At 42.2% G+C, this 24,142-nt stretch overlaps 1 protein-coding gene across 1 annotated transcript in view; it reads left to right on the forward strand.

Moving 5' to 3' along the window:
• The first annotated feature begins 7,683 nt into the window (after nucleotides 1-7,683).
• Nucleotides 7,684-24,142, forward strand: part of SLC22A15 (solute carrier family 22 member 15) — a 42,585-nt gene continuing 26,126 nt past the window's right edge. Inside the window, exons 1-2 of the mRNA XM_005486114.4 lie at nucleotides 7,684-8,005; nucleotides 21,560-21,772. Of these exons, the coding sequence (XP_005486171.3) occupies nucleotides 7,919-8,005; nucleotides 21,560-21,772 (300 nt within the window). The 5' untranslated portion in view covers nucleotides 7,684-7,918. The remainder of the gene's footprint in view (nucleotides 8,006-21,559; nucleotides 21,773-24,142) is intronic.

Below are 24,142 nucleotides of genomic sequence, written 5' to 3' on the forward strand. Positions count from 1 at the left end.
CCTTGGTATCTGCAACTTGTCAGTGGTAGAGACAGGACTGATCTTTGTTGAGACACTCTACAGCTACTTGTATATGAGGTGCATACTAACGACACTGTCAAGGGTCAATGGGATTAGCTGGATCTTAGAAGGAGCTCATTTCCAAGTCAGACAGCCCACTCTGGCCAACATAGGCTTTCCCTGTGGCCATACGACACTTACAGGAACTGAAGTGGCCTTTGACTCTGGATTGAGGAAGACATCCAAACCCACCCCCATAGAGCTGTGTAACAACTTTTACTGAAATCCACCCAGAACAGCATGATGTTTTGGAGAGGCATTCACATTTCCAGCAGACCTACAGAGTACAGAAACTGTCCTGGAATGAATGCAGCAGAGTCACCATGTTTGTTCAGGAAATCACCCATAATTTTACATGATAGAAATACTAGTGGAAATAAGATCTCCCTTTCCTTTATCATACAAATCCAGAAAGACCAGAAATGTGGTTGCCTCTTGCTGAATGTATTTTGAATTCCTCTAGAACATGTTGATTTAGAAGATCATGTATTTTTAATGTGGAGAAATCCTTCTCTATTTGGAGGATAAGAATGACTCTCAGATTTTAGCATCATCCAGATTTTCTAAAAAGTCTTTGAGTTTGCTGCATAAGACTTGTATTCTACCATTTCAGTTTTCTAAAAGGATTTCTCCCATTCAGCCTACACTAACTCAAGATAAAATTGCTTCTGTGCAGTAGCCCAAAGACTTAAAAATGTATAAAACTGCCACATGCATTTACCTTCAGGAATTCAGTTATGTGATTTAGAGTTGGGAAGGATCTCATTCTGCCCTTCTCCTAGGTTTTGCCAACATAAACAAATTTTGCAGCCACTCTGTACCTGTTATGGTGATTTAAAACACCCCAGCAGTCTGGAAAACATGACCATCATGGCCAAGAGACAATACACTGGTAAGACTGGTACTTATCATTGCCACGTTGTGGAAGTCAACCCTTTGCGGCGCAGCTGCTGGTCTCACCTCTGGTAGAAAAATGTTCTTTGGCTTTTGTTGTATATCACAGCTCCGTGCTGGAATAGCGTGATGTAGTGATGGGCACAGAGACTAATAGTCATAGCAATTAAGAACTAGATCTTTACAAGTCTGAATGGCAAATTTGCATATCTTTTGCCAGAAACATCCGACGAGACCGCTTCCATATTCTGTCAAAGATTAATCCAGGCTACAGCATCTAAGCCCAGATTTCAGCCGTGCCTTATTTAAATAGCACATTTAAGCAGCAAGATGTGCAAGTTGCTGTCATGCCCTACGCTTCAGGAGACACGCCAAGAGGGCTGATGCTCGAGTGCCGCCCAGCCCGAGCGGCTTGCAGGGCACTAATTAGCAGCGCGCAGAGCCCCGCGCAGCGCTCCGCGCCCCTCCGCGCCTCCGCCCGGCGCGCAGCGCTCGCCCGCCCCCTGCCGGCCCCCGCCGGCGCCGCAGCCGCTCTTTGTTCGCGGCGCGCAGGAACCGCCGCCAGCTGGTCACTTATTGATGGGTTTTGTCCCGAACTGAAAAGAGATTTAGGCATCTTCCTCGGCTCCTGCCTTCTGTTGGGTGGAAGGGTTCCGCCCTCCCGTTTGTTCCACCCGCGTCGGGGCCAGAGTTGGGGGCCGGGAGGGAGCCTCTGACCACAGAAGGGCTCGCTTTTGCCTCCTTCCCACCCTACTCTTTTACCCTAAGTGCCAATTGCTGAGGGTGCCGAGCAGAAACATGAGAAACGTGGCATCAGGGTAGGTTTAGATTGGATATTAGGAAAAATTTCTTCGCTGGAAGGGCGGTCAGACATTGCAACTGGCTGCGCAGGGACCTGGAAATGCTCAAAACCATCCAGAAGTGACACTTTGGGGACATGGCCTTGTGGTGAAGATGGCAGTGCTGGGCTAATGGCTGGAATCAATGATCTCAGAAGTCTTTCCCAACCTTAACAATTATATGATGCTATGAAACTGTGCCCTGTGTGTCTTTTTTTAACCCATAAATTAACTGCGATGTCAGAACACAAGGATGACTTGAAACCTCCTTTTTCCTTGGGTAGCGAGGGAAGCACCTGGCATTATCTTCTTCCACTGCCTAGATGCATAAATTTCAAAAGACTTCTTTGCTGCAAACCCCAGATTGTGTTACTGTCCCTTCCTGGTATTATTGAGTGAGGGTCTTCTCTCGCCGACATCTTTTGTAGATGCTCTACAAGATCACTTTGAGAACTACAGTTCTTTGGAGAAACAAAGTCCACAAGGCCTTTGTGATTTTGGAACTCTCCCAAGGTGCAAATCTGTTTGCTGGAGAAATGTCCTATAACTACCTATTAATTCTGTGGAATTCTGTTTATTCCCATAATGAGTATCCCCCACCTCCCATGTCTAGAGCTAGATATACAGAATCCCATAATCCCCGCATGCTTCCCCTGTTTTGTGCAGAAGCCTAAAGTACATCTACATGTTTCCTTAGATCATACTTTGGATAGCCCTGAGCTAGTGCCAGGCAGAGCCTGCAGTCCATATAACACAGTCTGTGCCTGCCCACCAGGTCCAACAAGCAGGTCCTCATCAGACTTTCCATGGTGCTGCCACAGTGCTCCTAGGTCTCCAAACTTCTGATAATTTTGACTATGAGCTTCTACCTTATACTTAGCAACACTTGCCTGGTGTCTGGCTGACTTTACACCTTCCTTTTTGAGGGGTGCTCCTAAATTATCACACTTCTTTTGTAAGAGCAGGACAGGAACAAAATTTTTTCAGCTTGGAGCTGCTGTTTAAAGTAAATTACCCCTTTGATAACCTGCAGCAGAGATGATTAAGAAATTTAATGGGGGGGTCAAGCATACTGAGCAGAATACCAGTACTGCACTACATGGCACACCAGGGATAGAAATAGCTGCTGAAATTCATGAGGTTATCCTTACTTTTTGCATTTTGAGGGAATTGTGAAAAAGCTATCACTTGCTGAATGACCTCTCTGCCTCCAAATGCAGAGTGCTGTTGCCTCTGCCAGACAAACCACCTGTAAGTGCTTCTGCTTACTTCTCTGGGATCTTCATCAGTCTCCAGAGCGAGGCATGGTCCAAACAAGTCTTTTGCATGCTGGTGATATGGCAGAGAATGAATGGTGTAAATGTCAAGATTATGAGCAGTACCGCAGCCAAATGATGAGTACTTGGAAAGAAAAGAACCTACAGAGAACACATGGGTTCTCTCAAAGGCAGTGTGGCTCAACTGTTCAACAGAGACATTCAGAGGTACAAGCATTCACCTTTATGTTCAACATTGTCATCTCTGTCTCAGTCAGTGCTGGGAGGCCACAGAGGCCAATCCTGCTTCTTAAGACTACCCTGTTGTTTTGTTTTTTTTAATGTCTAAGATTTTACTATGTTTAAGCACAGAGGTGGGCTTCATAAACTCCTTTGCTCAACCTGAAACCCCTCTCAAACCTGAAACCCCCTTTTGTGATGAAAGCAGAGCTCCCACCCCAGGATGGACACTGGGCAATGTCTAAGTGATGGGAAACTGAGCAGGATTGAGAGTTACAGCAGCTTCTGGCCAAGAAGGTGTTGGTCACAGATGTGCACTTTGGGGTGTGACCAGGGGACACATCCTGAGAGCAACTATCCCCTGTCAGAGATACATGATATGTGAGCAAGCTCAGATTTCTCAGGAACCTGAACTGGATCTGTTTTGCAACAGCCAACTGTCCGTCTAGGAAGGGACAGGGAATCAGCTTTTAACATCATTCGCAGTTCAGACAGAAATTCAGTATCCCCAAGCCTCATCTAAAATTGAAAAGTGCCTCCAAAGGAATTGTTTGTTGCTTTGTTTGCAAAAAGTGCAAACAACACATCAGAGAAGCAAAAATGCCTTGGTGGATTGTTTGGCTGCACACTTAGTCAGGGTATATTGTAATGAGCCATATGCTAGCTTTGCATAGTATTATGGGGTAAGCCAGCTGCAACGAGCAGCTGATTAGTCTGGTTGGAAAAAATCTTCATTTTCTGTAACAGGGGGCCAGCAAAGGCAAGCATTCTGGCAGATACTGTCAACCCTCTGACTGCTCCTGTCATCGTGCTGTGGACCAGATGAAGTTAAGAGATCAAGAGAACCTCTGCTTTATTTTCATCCTAAAGGAGGGACCCCTTCTTAGCCCTGGACTTGTTTAATAGTAAAAGGTTTTGTGAACCACAACCCTTTTATATTCCTGTGGAAGAGATTTCCACCACTCTTCCCATTCTCACTGCCATTCTCACAGCTGCAGTCAGACCTCAGTTCTTTTGCCATTCAGTGTTCAGCATTCAGCACAGCTGATGTGGTGGAAACCTCCTGTGAGGTGGGGGTGGAGGCCATGAGGAGATGGGAACCTGATGAAGTGCAAGATTGCACAAGAGGCAGCAGGACTGCAAATGTCCTTTCTGGCCCAAATGCTGTCTCTTGCTGCGGCCCAAAGCTAATGCCTACATAGGAGTATCACAAGAGAAGGCAAATATTTCCTTCAGATGTATGCTTTGAACAATTTGTCTCCTGGGGACTTTTCAGAGCCAGAGATGTTTCCTTTTTTAGACAAACCTCAGAGGAATTTTGTACTGTTTAGTACTTGTTGATCCTTCACTTGAACCCACTTATCTTCTGTCATCTACAGCAGCCTAGCTGCAGAGTTTCATATCTAACTCACACTATCCACTCATGGATGACCTGAAACTTCCTCCATCAGGAACAGAACTTCTTTAGATCTCACCTGTGCCAACTGCTGAATCAACAATTTGTGTGGACACCTTTGAATGGGTAAGCAATCCCCAGCCAGAAGGTGGGAACATCAGAAGTTCTTTTAAGGTCTTTTTTAAAACTACTATTGATTGTGTTTCCAAAGAAAAATGACTGGCCATTATCAGAATCTACTACAAATGAATATAGCAAATCTGGAAACACAACATCAGTGAACCAGAATGAGGTTTTAGCTCTAAAACTCTAAGAACTCTAAGATAATGAATTTCCCTTTTTTGCTTTAAATTTTTGTTTGTTTGTTTCCCAGAGAGAAGCATAGCTTAGGGTTATCCCTTTGCATTTACATATATCTAGTACTTTGAATGCTCTGGGTCATCATTACATACAGACAGAAAAGGGCAGAATATATCTGGAACTATTATTTCAGAAAGGCTGAAAAAGAAGCCATGCAGCTGTCTCAGTTTTGGGTTGCCCAGATGAATTTCATGCGTAAGCCTCTAATGGAACAAACCCATGAAGCAGTAGTAACAGAGAAAGGGTTGGGAGCAATGTGGAAAAACCTAGAGGGCACCACATTTATGGCTGAGTAAGAAGTCTGATTTGCTCTCATTAAAAGAAAAAATTCCCCACAGACAGGATTATTAAGAGTAGTCTTATTTGACATAGTTATTAATGAGGAGGAGGAGGGAGCAAATTGTACATTAATGAACTTCACAGACAGTAATTCTCGGGGAAGATCTGAGGGCTCCAGCAAGGGCAAATAATTGGCTAAGTGGAGTGTAGTACTATTGTTGACTGAAACCTCTAAATATTGCATCCAATCATCTCCAAAACCACTGGCCTCATGGGACACTGGCCTTTCATTGCCAGTGAGTTTTTCTTAACTTGTCCCCATTGGCTCTTGTCCTGTTGGAAGGCAGCACTGAGAAGAGCCTGGGCTCCTCCTCTTCATTCCTTTCCATCACGTTATCTACACACATTGTGAAGTTCTTCCCTGAGCCTTCTTAGCTTTAGGCTAGACAGTACCATCTCTTGGCCTTGCCTTTCATGACAGATGCTCCAGTCCCTTAATCCCCTTCATGGCTCTCTGCTGGACTCAGTTTGGGAAGCAGCAGCACCAGAGGAGACAGCTCCCTGACAGCTGTTTTCCCCAGGCACAGGGCATTGCTGCACAGTGTTGATATGTGTAAGGCCAACGCTGTAACTTCACTATGGTCGGGCCTGGAAGCTGAATCAGAGGTGTTATCTCAGCAGAGGCGTGGCAGGAGCAGAGCAGAGGCATCATCTGGAAGGCAGCACCCTATGGAGGTGAATTCAGAAAGCTGACTGTTCTTAATTGCTGCCCCTATAGCAGGCAGAGCCTGGAGCTTGGGTGCCTGTAAGCAAGCAGGGAGCATAGGGAGGAAAACCTCCAGGCAGGAGGGCTGGAGGTCCCAAGTGAGACAAAGATGAGAAGTGCCGGGGAATGCAGGGTGCACTCGGGGGGCAGTACAGTCCTGACACGTACCACATCCTTCCCCAGGGTCTGTTCACCTTGGCTCAAGAGCCAGGGAGGAGCTGGGTGTTGATGGTAAAGCTCCCTGTTACTGGACAAGCTGGAATAAAGCTGTGGTTGCCACAACGTGTGGCTGAACTGGCAAGAATGGGAAGCATGCAGGGGAGATGAGTGCAGAACTCCCAAACACAAGGACATGTCCTCCACATCTTAGCTGAGCAATAAAATGAGACAAGTGCAGTTGGGTGAACAGCAAAAAGGTCCTGACATTTCAGAAATCCTTTGCTGTTTTGCCTTTAATCAATCTGTACTAAGCCTCAAATATGAAAAGAAGTGCTTAGGGCAAAGGTGAATTTCATTTTAAGAGTAAATTGCTTTGATGATTGTCGATTTGCCAAGATTTTTTCAGCACAGAAATGGTATTATATCCCAGGCTTCTGGCATGGTCCTAAAGGTCATAGCTCATGACAACTCTCTTCCTTTCTATTGTTCATACAATAAAAGCTACAAGCATAAAGATGTTGCTGCTGCTTCTCGGTACCGCTACGTTAAAAAAGTCTCAACAATGTAAGTTGTTTCGTGTTTCTGGAGGTATATTGTAAAGGTGTAATGAAAATGGACCATGAAAAGATGCCATTTTGCAAGATGCCTATTTCACTTGTATTTATCTCCCTTCCCTTCTCTATGCAGTAGAGTTCATGCTCTTTCCCAAACCAGTCCCATGTCTTAAGTGAGAACTTCTACCCCATGTGGGCTCTCAAATTTTTTTCCATAAAATACACTACAACTACAGTTTTGTAGAAACTGGTGTAACAGAGAGAGGCACGTCCTCACCAGGCATTAAATCAAGAACAGCAAGATTTGTGTGGGTGCTGAACTGACCTCTAGTGGCACCTACACAATAGCCTTATGGCAGAATGTCAGATTCGGGTTTTTTTTTCCCCCCCAACTATCGGCAGGTAGGCTATGAAGCATCATTGCAGAGTATCCCACAGCTGAGGTGTGTCAGCATTTTGGGGTCCGCTGTGAACTGACAGAAGTTAACTCTGTGGGTACAGCTCCCCATGGTGCAAAGCCGCTGAGCGCACATTGGAACTCCGCTGTGCCTTCCTGGATGACCCTGGACGGCGGGAGCGCAGCTGCTACGTGGACAACGCCATAAAACCGGGAACACCTCGCCAGCACAGACCCAGTGCAGCCTTCTCGCCCAGCGTGCTGCCCTGGTCTAAGCAAGGGTGCGGAGGCAACACCTCTGTGCCCTTTCCCCTTGCCAAGAGCTGTGCCCAGGTGTGAGGGCAGGAGGCACAGCCCCCAGTGCCGAGCTCACTGTGAGGGCCCGGCCCGAGGCGCTGCCACCGCCCGCCGCCCCTCACGCCCCATCCCAAACCGCTGAATCCCGGCCCGCGCGCCTGCGCTGAGGCCGCGCGCGTTTCCGCTTCCCCGCCGGGCGCCCGGGAAGGAGGGAGGCGGCCGCATCCCGGCTGCTCTCCCCGGAGCCTGCGCATGAGCGCCGCATCGCGCCTCTCGCCCTTCCCTCCTTTCCCTCCTCCTCCTCCCTCTCCTTCTGCTCCAGCTCCGCGAGGGCCCGGCCGCCGCTCCGCGCCCCGCCCCGCCCCGGGAATGCGCTGCTCGGCGGCCGCTCGAAGGAGCTGCGCGGCGGGCGGGGAGCGGGATGGAGGTGGAGGAGGCGTTCCCGCTGGTGGGGCTGATGGGTCCTTACCAGGTGTATCTGTGCGTCCTGCTGGCCGTGCTCCTCCAGGTGAGAGGCCGCCCTTCCCGCCCGCTCCTGTCCCGAGGGGGAAGCAGTGCCGGGAGGGGGATGCTCTGGCTGCGGTTCCCAAAGTGTTGGCCGGATGTCCCTGCGGGGAGTGCTGCCCGCTGCGAAGGCTGCTGTGGGAGGGCTTCTGCTGGGGGCTGCTGTGGCACTGACACGTCCTTCCCTCTGGGTCTGTCCTGCAGCAGCTGCTGCGCTCCTGGGTCACAGGTGAGCTCTGCCCAAAGGCAGAGAATTTGGGGCAGGCAGCTGATGCTCTCTGCGCCGCATTTCCTGGGCGGGTACGCCTTGTGCCATTCGGGGAGCACTTCAGGAGCTGGTCAGGTGAAGGGCTGGCTGAGGTTAAACGGAGGTTTCCGTGACCTGGACTGGAAGACGTGGAGTTCTGTAAGAGGCTCTGCTGGGAATCCTGCGCAACCTGGAGTTTATGGGCTAGGCTGGGAATTTCTAGGTTGCGTGGGGCTTGATTGTCACTGATAAAGTGGCAGGTGGCCACTGATACCTCTGCACGCAGAAGCTCTCGTGTAACCAGCTGACAGGTGATGATTGCTTATGGTGCTTTGATTTTCCCTGACTTAACTCTTAGAGTACAGGGGCAGTGTCTCTCCATTAGGTATTGGATGAGGCCCTGCATTTTGGGTAGTCAGGTTTGCGAGATACAAAGCTGGAACTCTCTTGAGTTTCGTGATAGAAGTGGAGTCCAAAATAACAGTAGAGTGATAGAGAAGAGAACTCTCTTCTAGTGCTCTAGAAGAGACAGGCTCTCTGGAGAGAGAGTTTCAGAGCCTGTATGTACAACTGGTGTGCTGTGCAGCCATGTTTGTCACCTTTCAATTTCGTTTCATCTTTGTGCATTTTCCTGTGAGGACAGGAAAGGAAGACAAGAATAATACATGAACTGTCACAGTCAGGCGTAGGACTGAAGTATGGTTTGAATCTGGGAGAAGTCTGGTTTACCCCATGTTAGCTTCAAAAACTTCATTGTCATGAATTCAGCTAGGCTTATATGTGCTGGGTTACTTCCACTGTGGTAATTTAATAGTTGCAGGAAGGAAGAGGGGAATGTAAGTGTCCTCCCTCCTCTGCTGACCCATTTTGTACTAATGAAGAACTGCAGTCATGAGCTGTGAGACTGAAGAGTTCTTTTCGTGGCGACCCCTACTTCCCCTAGACTGACCAAAATATTAAGATGCTTTATGAGATGACCGAAGAAGATTAAGATACCCAGTCCTGTTGGATGGGAGCTCTATACTGGGTTGCAAAGTTTTTATGATAAACAGCAAAAGCTTTGTAGGTTTCTATTTCCTTGTACTGTTTTTTTTTCTTTCTTTCTTTCATTTACACTGATTTAGCTGATAAATTCTCGAAATTAGACATTGCTTATTCTGCTGGCCAGCTGGCTAGTAAATGTATATGTTCACTGAAGATTAAGAATTAAGGAGGCAGTAGTTACTTCTTTTTCCAGTGCTGGTCAGGTTCTGGAATGAACTGCAAACCATGACAAGTGCTCTGTCAATTTCCAGAATTTTTAGTATGGGTCATCTGTTCCATAATGTTTGTGTTCGTTTGTTTTGTTTTTAATGGATTAACTTGCATTTCTCATGTGACAAGTAAACAGAAAAGTCTTTACAAATCCTGGAACTAATTCAGAATAAATAAAGAAGGATAGCAGGTTTGCAGATCTGCTTTTTTTCTTCTCTTGTTGTCTTTAATTCTTGAACTGTACCAATTGAGTATCATCCTCCAACTCGTAGGCTTTCTTTACTTCAGATCATGCAGGCATAGGAGTCTGTAAGGAGTTTAGATGTGAAGCTTGTTGTCTTTCAGTTCCTTGGTAGATTTGGACTTATTCATCTGGTTCCTGCTTGGGTGGTTGATTGCTCTTTGTGTTCCTTTATTGGTGCCAAGTTACATAATGTGTCACTGGGAGGTGCAGGAGCGAGGCTGAAGGCAGGCTCCACGACTGGTGTTAATCTTTTGTCTGGTTTATCATCAGCCTTTGGAGGATTACCCAAAGGTAAGTGATGTATCTCATGTGTGTGATGTAGAATGTAGATCTAGGAAATTGTGGGCTCCTGTAGTGGATTAGATGCAGCATATGGCAGCAGAATGAGAATTCTTGGTAGTCTATATCACTGGCTGTGCCATGATTATTCCATTTTGTTGCTAGTTTCCCTGTCCCCTTCCATGTGCTCCCTCAGCTGGCCTACATTTTTATGTTGGCCTGTTGGGATAAAAAATATTTTTACATTCTTAAAGGTAAGAACAGCCAATGTGTGAAAATATTTGTCTGCTGTGTCAAGTCCTTTCATCATTGTAGCCAATGTCCAGAGCTTACACTCTGCTTTCCCTTCCCAGTAAGATTCCCAGCAGGTGCACTTGCTTTCGTTGTAGGCTTTTATGCTTTTTCATCTATACATGTTATTAATCCCTTTGAGTTTCATACTTTATAAGTACTTTCCTTCATTTTAGTGGGTTTTTTAAATATAAATTTCTACAGTAAGCTACTTCTACCAGCTAGCCTTTGTGATACACCAGTGTATCTGGTCTCTGAATTCTAATTACAGACATAGTTTAGTTCACATACCTTCTTTGTGTCAAGCTCTACCAAACACCTCTGTCTGCAGGGGTGAGACTTTCCACATGAGTCAATTTTAGGTGAGCTTGAGTGAACTGATACTTGATATGTGGAATGAGCTTACTGACATTCTGGCAAAAACCTCCAGGTTGCTTCTAATTAGAAAAATGTTTTTCTTGTTATCAGTGTAAAACTAGATTAAGTGTGAATCTTGTGGGCTCCTTCTTTCATCCTCCCTGATTTCTATTATCCTCTGCTACCTGCTGCTGTTACTGATTAACCTGCTGAGCTGTTATTATAGGAAGGTATGTCTGGCTTATTCACTACCAAGTTAATAGGAATTTGGAAGATTTTTAGGTGTATTCTATAGCAATAGTTGCTGACTTTATAATGGACTGACAACAGAGAAATGTTTTTCCAAATAACATGGAGTTACAGAAACACCAGACTTACCTGAAGAATGTGAAGAATGACTAATGATGTGACATTAAGGCTGGATTAGTCTTGCATTGCTAGTGTATCTTTAAGAAAGTGAGGAAGAAACAAAGGGAGCTGATAACTCTTAAAATACTTAGGACTTTATTTTGAGTTTAAAGTAAGTACTCAATGCCTGTTGATTACTGAAAAGGTTGTCACAACGTTTTGAAGAAATTATACTGAAGTATTATTAAAGAATAGTCTTTTGGTGTTTAGTGTGTGTAGCAATGTGAGCAAAATCCCACACCATGATCAAATACTTGAGAGCACACAAACATACTTAAAAATAAAAAGTTTTTTTGTCTCTTGTGGTTCAACATACCTGGTTGAACGAGTCTGGCCTGTGCCAGTGAGTTGGAGCTACGGGATTGCCCAAACAGAATGGAGATGTGCTCTTACTGTGTCTCCACTAAAAGGCTTTAAAAAACATGTTAAAATTCAGGAGGGAGTTCTTGTTTGCACAGCTGAAAAAGCCTTTGCCTTGAGGAATGTGCTTTGCCCAGTAATATGGGTAATTACCAAGGGTGGTTGTTCCCATCCATCTTGGGAACTTCTTCCTAACTGAGAGGAGGATGGAAAAACAGTTAAGATAGTTACATCAAGTGGCTTGAATAACACCTTTGCCTTTGCTTGTGATGCAGTGCAGCTGTAATGAGTGGTGTTGCTCACATCAATTTACTAATAACAACAATATGATGTGTGACTTATGTTGCTACAATATCCCACTGCAGAAAGATGGTCTTTAATCATCTGCACAAATGTTTTGAGGGAAAGCGCATTCTGGGGCATGTGGCTTAAGTACATTCCAAATATCTAGAAATAATTCAGAAGGAATAGTGTCTGTCTTCAGACAGGATGCAGATGTGATCCCCTATGTAGCCTTGCCTGTTTCTTGACATTTCTTATTTATGCCCTGTACATACTCTACCTCTTTTAATGGCATGAGATATCACTCTATAGTTGCAATGACAGTAATGAAATACTTGGTCAGTGAATCTTCTTTTAATACTTACATTTGCTTGAATCTTTTAAACTTTTCTTTGAACCAGCCAGAACTGAACAACTGTACATTGAACAACTTATTCCCAGTCCTTGATGATATATACTATTTGAACTTATCTAAATAGGAAGAGCAAAACAAACTGGAAATGTAATGAACAATTTAAAATTAAGAAAGGAGAGGCATATTTCACAAATTGCATTACAACTCTGGTATAGTGTGCTGCTGTTGTTCCAGGGGCACCATGACAGGGACGGTGTTTACCCAAAGTTACTTGCACTGTAACTTGGACACAGTTCAAGTACAGGTGTCTGTAAGGTAAGTGAGCAAGGTGGCAGATATAAAAAGGATTTTCAGGATTTCTGTGTAATCTTTTTTGAGTTTGATTTCCTCAATGTTTGTTTTGTTTTCTGTATGTGGGAGAAGTATGAGGTTTAAGTCTGTCTGATTCTCAATAAAGCAGTTGCAGAATGTGTGTCAGACATGTGCAGCCACTTCCGTGGAGGAGTGGCTTCAAATGTGGCATGAATACAAACAATATGTAGGGACCCAAATGTTTTTCTTAAGGAAAGCTTTGTATTCTCTCATATTTTTGTGCATTGTATCCTAGTCAGAGCATGCTTATTCTGAAGGATGGTGTTGCTTTCCATGTAAATATGATGAAGGCTTTTAGAGTACTTGCATCGCTGAATATAAATCCTTGTTCTGTTATAGCATACTCTTTGGGAGGACAAGTAAATGAGGTGGGTGTGAGTATGTAAGCTATTGATGCATAAAGATGTGCTGCTACTGATTTAGCTAAGAATATTTCCATCTGAAAACTGATGAAACTGCTAAGTGAAGACAGATCCTACCATTTACTTCAATTGGGTGGGGGGAATCTTTCAAGAAAAAAGGTAGTTCCTGGTTCACACATGACATTTGATTTCAGTGGTGCTAGCCAACAATCCTTGGTCTCTTTGTCCTTCTTTCAGATCCATAATTAACTTACTTAAGAGAGACAATCACCTGCCTTTAATGTTATTATATTTATAACCTTAAAAATATGAATGCAGCTGATGCAGACATTGTAGTATTTTCTGAAGATAACCTAAAATAACCATACTGGGCTGTGACATGCCTTATTAGCAGTGGGGTCCTTAACTCTCAGATAGAGTGCAGAAGTCTGGATGCTAACAGTTGTCTCCTTACTGATTAAATTTAAAAAGCTAACTTGCTTCTGTTTGTTTTTTTAAAAGAGAATCCCTAGTGGAGGGAAGTTAGGAACATGTAATCAGCTGCCTACGCCTTCATCTTCCCCTAAAGATATGTTGTGTCTTAATCAAACCAGCGCATCATTCACATACATTTATCTGCTTTACATTTATCTGCAAGAGTATGAGCAGAGCAAGCTCAAGGAGAGAAGAAATGTGAGCTGTGACTTCAAGACTTTTCCTTCTTTAGCTGTATCTGAACTGCAAAGCACATGCAGTTTAGGTGTTTTTAAGTGCCAGCTGCTGGATGTTCTTGCTCTTCTAATGATCACAACATTCACTCTGACACTAAACCACACATTCTGTGTGGTTTCTACCTGTATAAACGCCTCTGCTCAGCTTCTGTAATTTAACTTACAAGGCTGACTTCATCCCAAGAAGATGCCTGTTCAGTGTGCTGTTATGAAGACCTTAGCAGAACTACTGCTGATGGGCGTAGCAGGAAGTGTGAGTTTTGGGAGAGGCACAGAGCAGGCGTGCTGAAAGCTTACCAACAGAGGGAATGTAGTAGAGTATTCTGCCTGTTAAAAAAAGAAAAGCAACCCCAAAAGCAAACCAAAATCCAGCTTTCTTTTTTTTTTAAAAAAAGTAGAAAGGTTGCTACATGGTGTGTAGAGTGAAGTTGTCAGAAGGAGTTTGTTCTGGGGCTCTTTGCTGGAGCTGTGGCTGAATGCCTTGATTTTTGCAAAGTCTTTTTAACAGCAGGGAATGGAAGGTGCCTACAGGCACAGTGTCAATAGTGATTGTCATCTTTGTATGTTCTGTGGGTACCTAAGGGGAGATGTTTTCAGTTGATTAATAATAAAGTTGTTATTATATAGAATATTTGGTGCAAGGGGATCATATTTGGACTTGCTGAAGCAATCCCATCTTCTGCTACTTGCCTTTCAGTCTGGCAAACTGCAATCCATCCAGCCAGTCTGTCCTCTAAGCACCCTTGGAAGAACAGCCTGGGAGTTAACAGGCATAATTCTACTGGGTAGCAAACACTATGGGTTAAAAATATTTGTATTATGACACATTATCTCCCCGTCCTTCTTTTCTGCCCCTGTGTACACACAGTCTCTGACTTGCCATGTTTTGTAGGCAGTAAATTACTTGTGTTTTTCCACTAGCAATATCAAGGCACTCCTCACTGACACGTCTCCATTTTAGAGGCTCTACATTCCTTTCCTCTTGGGTGAGAGAAATAGTAGGTGTGTAATTGAACTCAGAATAGTTGTTTGCCACTTGCATGAGATACTTGCTCTTTATTTTTGATAAAGTTTTGTGTTTTCGAATGTCTTTCTTATTTTAACTGGAAGAGTTAATATATATTAACTACTTCTTTAAGACAGTGCTTCTTGTGTATTGTTTACATTAAGCAAAACCTGTTTGCTTTTTCCAAGTGTTAGCCCAGTGGGACTGGAGTCCCTCTGGAGCAATAACATCTGTTTTCTAGGTCTTGTCTGTTTACAATATGATCTCTGACTAAGTTTGCAGTGCAATCTGGTTAAACGTAGTATTTACCTGGTCTTTTTTCCAGTTGTGGTGGGCTCAGGGTGAAAGGGTGTAAAGAATTTGTCTTGGAAGGCTTGGAAGGTTTTGAGATCCTCATATAAGGAAGGATGGAGTGAGTTGTGTGTGTGTAGCTTACAAAACTTTGTGGTGTGATGTTTAGTTAGTGATGTCTTAAAAATATTTATATATTTAATATCTTTCAATTTGTAGACCCTTGATAGACTTCTTCCTGAAGAGGTTATGCCTTTTTACAGTAAATTTAAGAGTGCTGAAACAGTTTTGTAATTCTTAATTATATTTCTGAGCACTTTTAAGAAGTAATTCAGTGAATTCTTAGGCCTGTAGGCTCTAAGCTGAAAATTAATGGTTTAGCAAGTTCCACAGTGAAACTGGAAAAACATATTTTTTCAGTCTGGAGCATCATACTACTATTTCATGCTCTGAAATAGTAGTAAACAGAAGACATTTTCAGTTTAAAAAAACCCATAAACAAAACACAAGTAGATCTAATTGCTTGTCCTCATGCAGGTCCTTAAAATGAATAAATAAATGAAAGTAGCTTATACAAATGTCAGCATTGTCTTTTAGTCTGGATACTTAAACAAGAACTTTGGAAGTAATCACTGAATTACCAAGTTAAATGCTTGAGCCAAGAATGTGCTTTTCTTATAGTCTTAGCAGAACTGCCTCTCTGAGAGCAGGATGCTCACCCAGTATTCCTTGGCAGTGTCCCAAAATGTCATGCATAGGTGAGGACTTTGATCTCTCAAAATACTGCCTGTGACTCAGGTAAGTTTATAGCCAACACAGGCTGCAAAGTATGGAGAGAAAGAGGGGCAAACGTGAAATGCAGACAAAAGAATAATCATGCTTGTGGAAGCAGGACTAAACCCTGCCTGGTACTTGTCAGCCCACAGTTCCTGCTTTTTTTTGCCAGCAGTTGCTGACTATTTTTCATGTTACCCTGTAATACCATTGGGATAGTCCACTCCTGGCCTTTGCATTATATTCATAAACTGGAGTAGGAACTTATACTACTTCTTTGCTTTGTTCTTTTCTAAGTCCTTTTCCTCATTAGAAGAGTGGAGTGGCACCTTTGATGTGATATTGGTGGAACTATGTAGCTGGTACTTGACTGAGGAATTGTGGCACTTGATTGCACATTAATGTAGTTTGCCTTCCTTGAATTTTTCTATTGAAGCAGAGATGGTATTGATAGTGCTTTTGATTCTTCTGTGTTGCCTTGGTTCTTCAACTTAGCAGTCTGTGAGCTTTCTTTTCACCTTGTGTTTCTAAAGGCAGAAAAATAACTTCATCATTCATGTTCAGAGATGTGTGAGCCTGTGATGTGAGTGAGGGCGCTGTGTTCGCGTGGCCCTGTCAGACAAAGGTGTGGACACAGGAGATGTTGCAGAGAGCTTGTACAATGAAGGTGTTTGTTCTTCAGACTCCAGTGTTTGCCCATGGAAAGAAAAGCAGTCCTTGTCTGTGTATGGCAGCAGTCACCTGGCTCTTGGGCACCCAGGCTGAGCAGGAGCAGCAAACCCCTGCTGCTGCCACTGCCCACCAAAATAACACTGAGAATGAAACAGAGCTGAGAGGGGTGTGTTGGGATATTTGAAACAGGAGGGATATTTGCTTAAGGGGCATTTTCCACAAGCCTTTCGGCAGTGAGGCTCTAAGAGTTGTGGTCTGCTGTGCAGTGTTTGTCTCCATTGTGGATGTTAAAGAATTTCTAGGTTGAAGTTATGTAAGGTTTTGGACAGATTTTGGACTTGTTGCTGTGGATTCTGGAGGCCAGCAGTTTCAGGCTTAAAAACTCTAAACTGTGTAGGTTTTCTCTGTTTGTCTGCAGAAACCCTAAGGTCTTTTAAAATATGTGTCTGCTCTGTCGTTGGTAAGTCACAGGTTATAACAACCAACAATTATTGCATTCTGCATGGGCAGTGTTTCCTGTCAGAATGGGTCTGGCCTTGGTAAGGAACTGAGATGTCATGTTCTTCTGCACATGGTGATTCTTTGCTTTAACTACAGCTTTTCCTCTGTCTTACTGTGTTCTCCCTCTTACCATGCCACCAGGAAGGGAAGGATACTTTCCTGGAGGAATGTGTTGTCAGCAGCAAAGAATAATTCTGAGGCATGAAGACGTTGTAAGGCTTTTCTACATAGGAATTGTTGAGGAGAAAAAATAATGTGGATTTAAAGCCAAATCACCCTTTGGAGATGACTTGGAGAAGATGACATCATCATATTTTCAAAAATGAGGTTGCCCTCCAGCTTTTCAGCTGCTTGTCATGGGTTTGGAAGAAATTACTCTAATCCTGAACTGTAACCATCTCTCTATCAAAAGCTTCTGCCAGAGCAAGGTCATTCATTGTTCTTCCTTAATTTCTGTCTTTCCTCAGGGCGCAGTTTTAATGTTTCTGTATTGGAAAGGTCAGAAGTTACCGTCTTACTCATTATTTTGTTCAGCAATGAATGCTTCTGCTGATACTTGTCTAGAATGACAAGGCTAGTTGAGAATTGCTGATGAGCTGACTAAAAAATGTTGAAAGCTATTCTTCCTAGAATCGAAGTCTTGCTTTTGTTTTTCATTTGTGCTTCATAATGGGTAAATTATGAGGTCTAAAAGAGTTTCTTAAATTATTTTTGTGCTCATTTCACTATACACAAATGAGACTTTAAATTCATTCTCCCCCTTCCTTGCTAGTCTTATTGGAGGTTCTACATGTTTCTTGGATGTAATTTATTATGAAAACAAACATCTGGAAAACTGGTCACTTCTCTTAATAATAATTTTAAGTTACTTTCAAAGCCTATTAGTGAAATAGCTTGAACTGGCTAACTAAAATCCCTTCTACTTAGCAGGGAACATGAAAGTTTACAGGTTATTAGGGCCTTGCCTTTTAATAAATTCCCTTACACCACAGTTTTCTAATTTAGGCAGACTATAAAATTTTAACCTAAATAGAATATTGACAAATAGGAGAAACTTCAACTAATAGAACTCTAAGCATCTCATCATCCGTGACTGGGAGCTGGTGCCTTTCCCCCTGTACTTGGTATTCATCCTGATTAATACAGATCAATGGAGGGAATTTAATAGGGAACTGTTAATATCCATATAGAGCCAATTAAAACATTTTATGAATGGGAACTATACACTAAATGACATATATTTGATTTGATTTAGGTTATAGAACAAATGAAAAATCAAGGGCTTTGTTTGCCACAATGCATATTATGCAGTCATTTTATATTTTACACAGTTGTTATATAACATTTCTATTTGATTTGTTACTGTTTTGTGTTGTTCACCAGTCTGCACAAGTATGTTACTAATACTAAATGCAAGCATTTAGAGTTCTTAAGGGAGAAATCTTCAGATTCATTAACACAACTCTTACTTAAATGAAAGCTTTGTTTTTATTAAGTCTAGAGTTTCCTTCATCATGTTTTTAAAATCACTTCTAGAAAATGCTTCTGACCTTGAGAATTGTCAGTGAATTTTGGGGGATGTTTTGTGGGCTTTGTTTTGTTTCCACAATGAGATTAATAGGGTTTACTGTACCTCTTTTCCAGAATACAAGGCACGTGCCCATTAGGAAAGAGAGTTTTGTGTCAGCAGTGATTCAGTGAACTTGAGTATAGAACAATACTATTTGATAATATCAAAACACATCTCCATCTTCATGTGGTTTGCTGAGTGCACAAATCAATTGAAAGTGTTTCTGTCTTTGTGATATCCTTAGTTGCTGCACCCACTAGGATGTCAGAGGCTGATTGTTGGGGTTTTTTTATTGAAAAACCCTGTAGTGTTTCTGCATGGGCCTGCAATCACTTATTTTTCTATTCAGTTTTCTGTAGCTGGTTTCACCTTGTGTAAAAATGGAAAATGTTATGTTTTCCTTCTTGAAACCAAATGTCTTGAGGATTTATCTTCTTGACCTACTTCAAAGATATGCTTATTATTTCACAGGAACAAAAGCAAGGATGTTATCACTTAGCCATAGCACATAATTTTCTGAGTGAGTCAGTGTAGGGGGATGCACCACACATCGTGACCTGTAATTCTCATTTCTCAGTAATTTCAAGTTGTTCTTGAGAGTCCTGTATCCACACATCCCTAGCAACATGGTCACTCAGCTTTTTAAAACCTCTTTTCGCATGTGATCTTAGTCATTGCCTTCTTTCCCAGATGAGCTCTTTTACTTTTCATTGTTGTCGATCTAGAAGCTGTTCTTAAATAATAACAGTTAACTGTTTGTTTTTCCAAATTTCTTCTGAAAATGGAAATTGAAAGAGAATTATTTAAAAAAAATATTTATCTACCTCCTGCCATTAAAGCAGCAGTTTATCAAGTAGAATACAAAGAGGAGCTAATGGGAAAAATTGCTTTCAGATAATAACTCGGGGCTCTGTTTTAGTTTAGTAATAATTCTCACTTAGATCTGGGTGTAACTCCAGCTGCTCAGCTGTTGTACAGAACAGAGCAGTATTATCTGGAGTTGCTTGCATCAGAATTCAGAGGTCCTCAGGCTGCTTTTTTGTACCCATGGTTCTCCCAGTTTTGTGAATTATTTGTGAAGCAGCCTTCTGAGAGAACACACGTCCTGTGGGTACGTTCTTCCCAAGAACATGGGGAGGAGATGCTGGGAGCAGAGCAAGGACTGTTCAGGAGGTACCCAAGTAGGGTTTGAAGGATGGAGAGGCATCAATGAGAGTTTTTTGGGAGGAAGGGGTTTGTTTGTTTTATCAGGAACCACTGTGCCGAGTACAGTTCCCCAATGAGGGCTTGAGATGAAGCAGTTTTATTTGGAGAGAGAGGGGCTGTTACTAACAATGCCTTTTGTCTCTCTGAAGACTTTATGATCCATCTTCTCTGGCAGAATTTATGCCACTTCTATATTCAAACAGGTCTCGAACCATGGGATTTTAAGCTGTAGTTGTAATGTGACATATGAATATTCTTCTCAGCAAACAGCAGCAACCCAGCTCTGGACCAGAATTGAAATGTCTGGGTTTCTGACAGTTTTATTTATTCTTTCCTACACAAAAGCGACTTGATCACTATTTAGACCTTGTGTGTATCTGTTATTATTTAGGTATATTAAAAAAGCATGTGTATTGTTCCTGTCTCTTCTAAAAGTAAAACAGGTCCGCAGAAGTTAGAAAGCCAGCAAAAAAATTCATTTTGTCAAAACTGGGAAGGATTAGATATAAAAACATGGTGAGGAGATCTAGCCCAAATACCAAATTACAGGAGTGAACTGCACAGGTGGAAGGAGAGGACAGAAGAGTAATACGTTGCATTAAAGAATAGCGGGTTTCTCCTCCTTAGCACGTCTGATAGCTGTAGCAATGTGCCCCCTGTTGACGGAGTGACAAAACTATCCTTTGTCTCCTAAAAAAGGAAAAAAGCCCAGACGTTTCTTTCCTCAATTAGGTAGAAAGACACCTCATAGGACCTTGGGGACTTCACCTCAAACTTAAGGATAGCAAATTGGACAGAAGCCCTGAAGTCCCGCCTAAGTAGTTTACTAGAAAAAGAAGAGAACAAAGGAACTAATCACTTTTGTGAGGTGTTTTACCAAGAGCAAGAACCTCTTGTCCTGGCTCAATTTTTCTCTGTAAAAAGCTTTGTTATTTTGCCTTTCATTAAAACTTTTCTGTTTCCAACACAGCCACAGAAGCCATCCTGCTGATTTTATGCCATGTGAGGTAGCTGAGCTATCTCAGGTGTGATACAAATCTCCAAGAGCCTATAAGACCTGGCTTGAGGGGACCCTACATCAAATAGCTTTTCCTCCATCCATGATCTGTACCTGCTGTGGGTGGGAGTTGGGGCTCTCTGACTGAGGGAAAGGTGTCAGGAGGGAAACTTCTCTCAAATATCCCACACATAAAAAGTGCAAGAACCACTGTGTTAAAGCTGTGGTTCTTCAGTGTGTGCTGTTTGGTAGACAAGGGCTATTCATGACATCTCATAGTGACAGAAGACAAATACAAAAGTAGGAATGCTTTTAATACTGATTCGATCTGGCTGTGACAAATGCATATTTTGTGGTTGGCTTTTTGCAAATATTAAAATGAATGTTATATGTGTTGTGTTAGAAAGTAATGCTGTATTAATGCTCTTAAGTAGTGTATTAAATACAGTTTTAGGTTATAACAAAATGCTAAAATAGAAACTATGCTATGTAGGATACTTTTTTTTAAAGAAAGGACTCGCACTGAGATAACAGTCACAAGACACCTAAGTCTTTCAGAGAAAGGGAATTTATTGCTCCATTGTCAGGAGAAATGAACTTCTTCCCGCCTCGCTCGGGCAGGATCACGCTGTTAGGATTATGAGGAAAACGTTCATGATGACCAGACAGAATCCTGTTTGGATGGAATTTATGCATCATGTATGAAGTGTATGAATATACAACAGGCTGTTGCTTTTAAGAGTTAATCCTCTGTTAACGTGTGTCCTTTTCAGGCTTATGCTGCCCCGAAAAAGGTACCTGGACATCTGTAACTCTTTGTTTCTATTGTCTCATATTGTCCTAAATCAAATTGCCCAAATTATTATGACTCTAATTGTATTACTATTTTTATAACCATTTTATTACTATTAAACTTTTAAAATTTTAAACAAGGTGATTGGCGTTTTTCACACAGCTATGGAGGAGACATTACGTGGATTCAAGCTGAGCATCTCTGATGTTTTTTGTCTTTCACACCAGCTCTATGTGGCCACTGAAGCCATCCTCATCGCATTGGTGGGTGCAACTCCTCCCTACCAGTGGGATCTCCAGGGGCTCTCAGCTAATGAGAGCCATGGCAACCACTCAGTGAGCGAGCAGGGAGCTTTTGGGGAATGGCTTCTGACTGCCAACAGCAGCGAGGTGTGCAAGCACGTACACTTCAGCAGCAACTTCACATCCATTGTCTCTGAGGTGAGTCTGAGATGTGCTTTGCAGTCTCGTGTGTGAGTAGTAAATCTTACTGAGATGGTTTCGGGGGTCTCTTTGTACTGCTTTTTTCTTGCATACTAATGGATGTTTTGATTAACAAATGAAATGTGCTACCTCCAGCTAGAGCCCAGGTAATGTGCTCATGTCTTAACTGGCAACAAAAGCTAGCTTTATGTTGCTATGCAGATCTTGATCAGTGTTCTGCTCCAAAACTTCCACCATTTCTGTGTGGAGGTTGCATTTTGCATCCTGCAGCCTGGTTCCACATTTGAGCTGGAATCATGACATTCATTTTACTAATTTGCTCAAAATCCTTTATGGACTCTGAGCTCTTTCTGGCCATGCCCTTGCTGAGCTCCAGTGCATGTAGTGCATCCATCATGCAGTTAGCAAGCACTGGAGGAACTGGAGAGGAACTGGCTCCTGCAGTTTTTGCAGCTCCGCATGCAAGAACATGGGCAGTGGGGAGTCAGGTGGACAAAGCAGATTCCCTCACATTCTATTCCAAAACAGGCTTTGGCTTTGTTGGCACGACCTCTGTGTTTTTTAAGTGATTTCTTTCATGGTCTAGCCATAGTCCCTACAGGAATGATTCCAGACTCTGCATTGATGTGTGCAACACCTGCCCTTCCTGGGTCTGTCAGTATCTGTTAATGTCAAATTTCTCTTTACGAGAGCCCTGAGTGCATTGGTTACAAGGCCTGAATGTAGAGCTGAACTGTGGAGTCAAGTGTAGTACCACTTGATAGTTTGTGGCTATTATCCTGAGATATTAATGCTATCCAAATTACTCCTGTAAAGCAGTTTATTGGTTAGGAGCATATTAATAAAAATGGCCAGCTTTGGAATAGTACCAAGTCTTTGTGTACAAAAGGCATTGCTTCTTATTCTCTCAGTAAAGAGGATATGAGTACTTATGATACCATTTAAATTAAAATTTTAATGGATGGTGGATTTCTTAAGCATTATTTAAAACTCAGTAAGGTTTTTAAATTTTCTCTGGGGTTTTTCTTTTTTGTTTTTTTTTTTTTTTAACTTGCCCAAGAATCTTTTACTCTCTTAAACTTGACGAGTCAGACATGCTTGTAGAGCCTAGCATATGACATAGATTTTATACTGATCTTTATACATTTTGGTTGCATAATTAAGAAATGCAGGTAAAGAACAAAGCCTGCTTGAGCAAGAAAAAACCCTAAAAATCTCCTCAACCAAAAAAAACCCAAAAAACCCCAACCTCAAGGCAACTTGTGTAGAGTCTGCTTTCTAGTTCTTTAGCATATGTTTCAGTAGAGGCCCATTTGAATAAAATCTTCATACCTCTTCTGTTTCCCTCTATTTAAGTACAGTTTTTATGAATTTTTAGCTAAATATTTGGTGTATTTGGAGGTTATGTGCTAAGCACAAGCATTTTGAGAGAGAACATACATAGCTGGAGAATATTTCACCACTAATTCATTATTAATCTAATTTCATGATTGATTGTAAAGAAGTTTTTTCCTACATTGAAAGAGGACGTGTCAGTGCTTAACCTTGTGGCATCATTGACAGCATGACCATTACAAATTTACACTGAAAAAGATTGTAAAAAGCTTGATTTCTGAATAACCATATATGTAGCATGTTTTTATGTAGAAAAGCCTTGAGCTCTCTAAAGGGCTTAGACATTGAGATAAATCTTGAGAAGAAATTTTGCTTTACAACCAAATTATCCCTTAATCCCTGAATGATTCAGAAAGTGTCTCACGTCAACAGTTTTCATATTGGCAGCTTTTTTAATTTTTATGCTAAAATTTACAGCATGATTCTTGTAGCTGTTATAAAACAAACTGACCATGTTATTCCAGGATAAAATTAATCTCATATGCAATTGTTTTACAAATGCATTTTTCTGGCAATTGTTTTTGAAGTCTGCAGAAGTTTCAAAAGCTGATTTATGGTCATATGGTTGGTTTCAGTTGAATTTTGTCAGTCTTGACACTTGATGGATGCATTTCCTACTATTATCAGTAACTACCTTCCTGTTAAAGTAACAATTCAAAATGAAGCAGATAGAGAAAGTAAGCAAGTTATTTTCTTGGAGCTTATGAATGATGTTTTGTTAGCATCCTAATCTTTGTGAGGTTTAATTGCATGGCTCTGTTCTCATGATGAGGTAGTTTATAACTGAGCTTTGAAATAATATAAGCTTTGCTAGAGAGGATATTTAATGAGATTTTGGTAGAGGAAGAGGAGATTATGAGGAGAAGATTAGAGAGTTATTGCAGGGATAATGACATAATCACCAGCTTACCAGCACAGGAAGAAGAGTTGGTTGTCACTAAACGGAAACATTATCTCAAGGTGCAGGAGGAA

The sequence above is a fragment of the Zonotrichia albicollis genome, chromosome 2, assembly GCF_047830755.1.
Source record: "Zonotrichia albicollis isolate bZonAlb1 chromosome 2, bZonAlb1.hap1, whole genome shotgun sequence".
NCBI classification, from domain to species: Eukaryota; Metazoa; Chordata; class Aves; order Passeriformes; family Passerellidae; genus Zonotrichia; species Zonotrichia albicollis.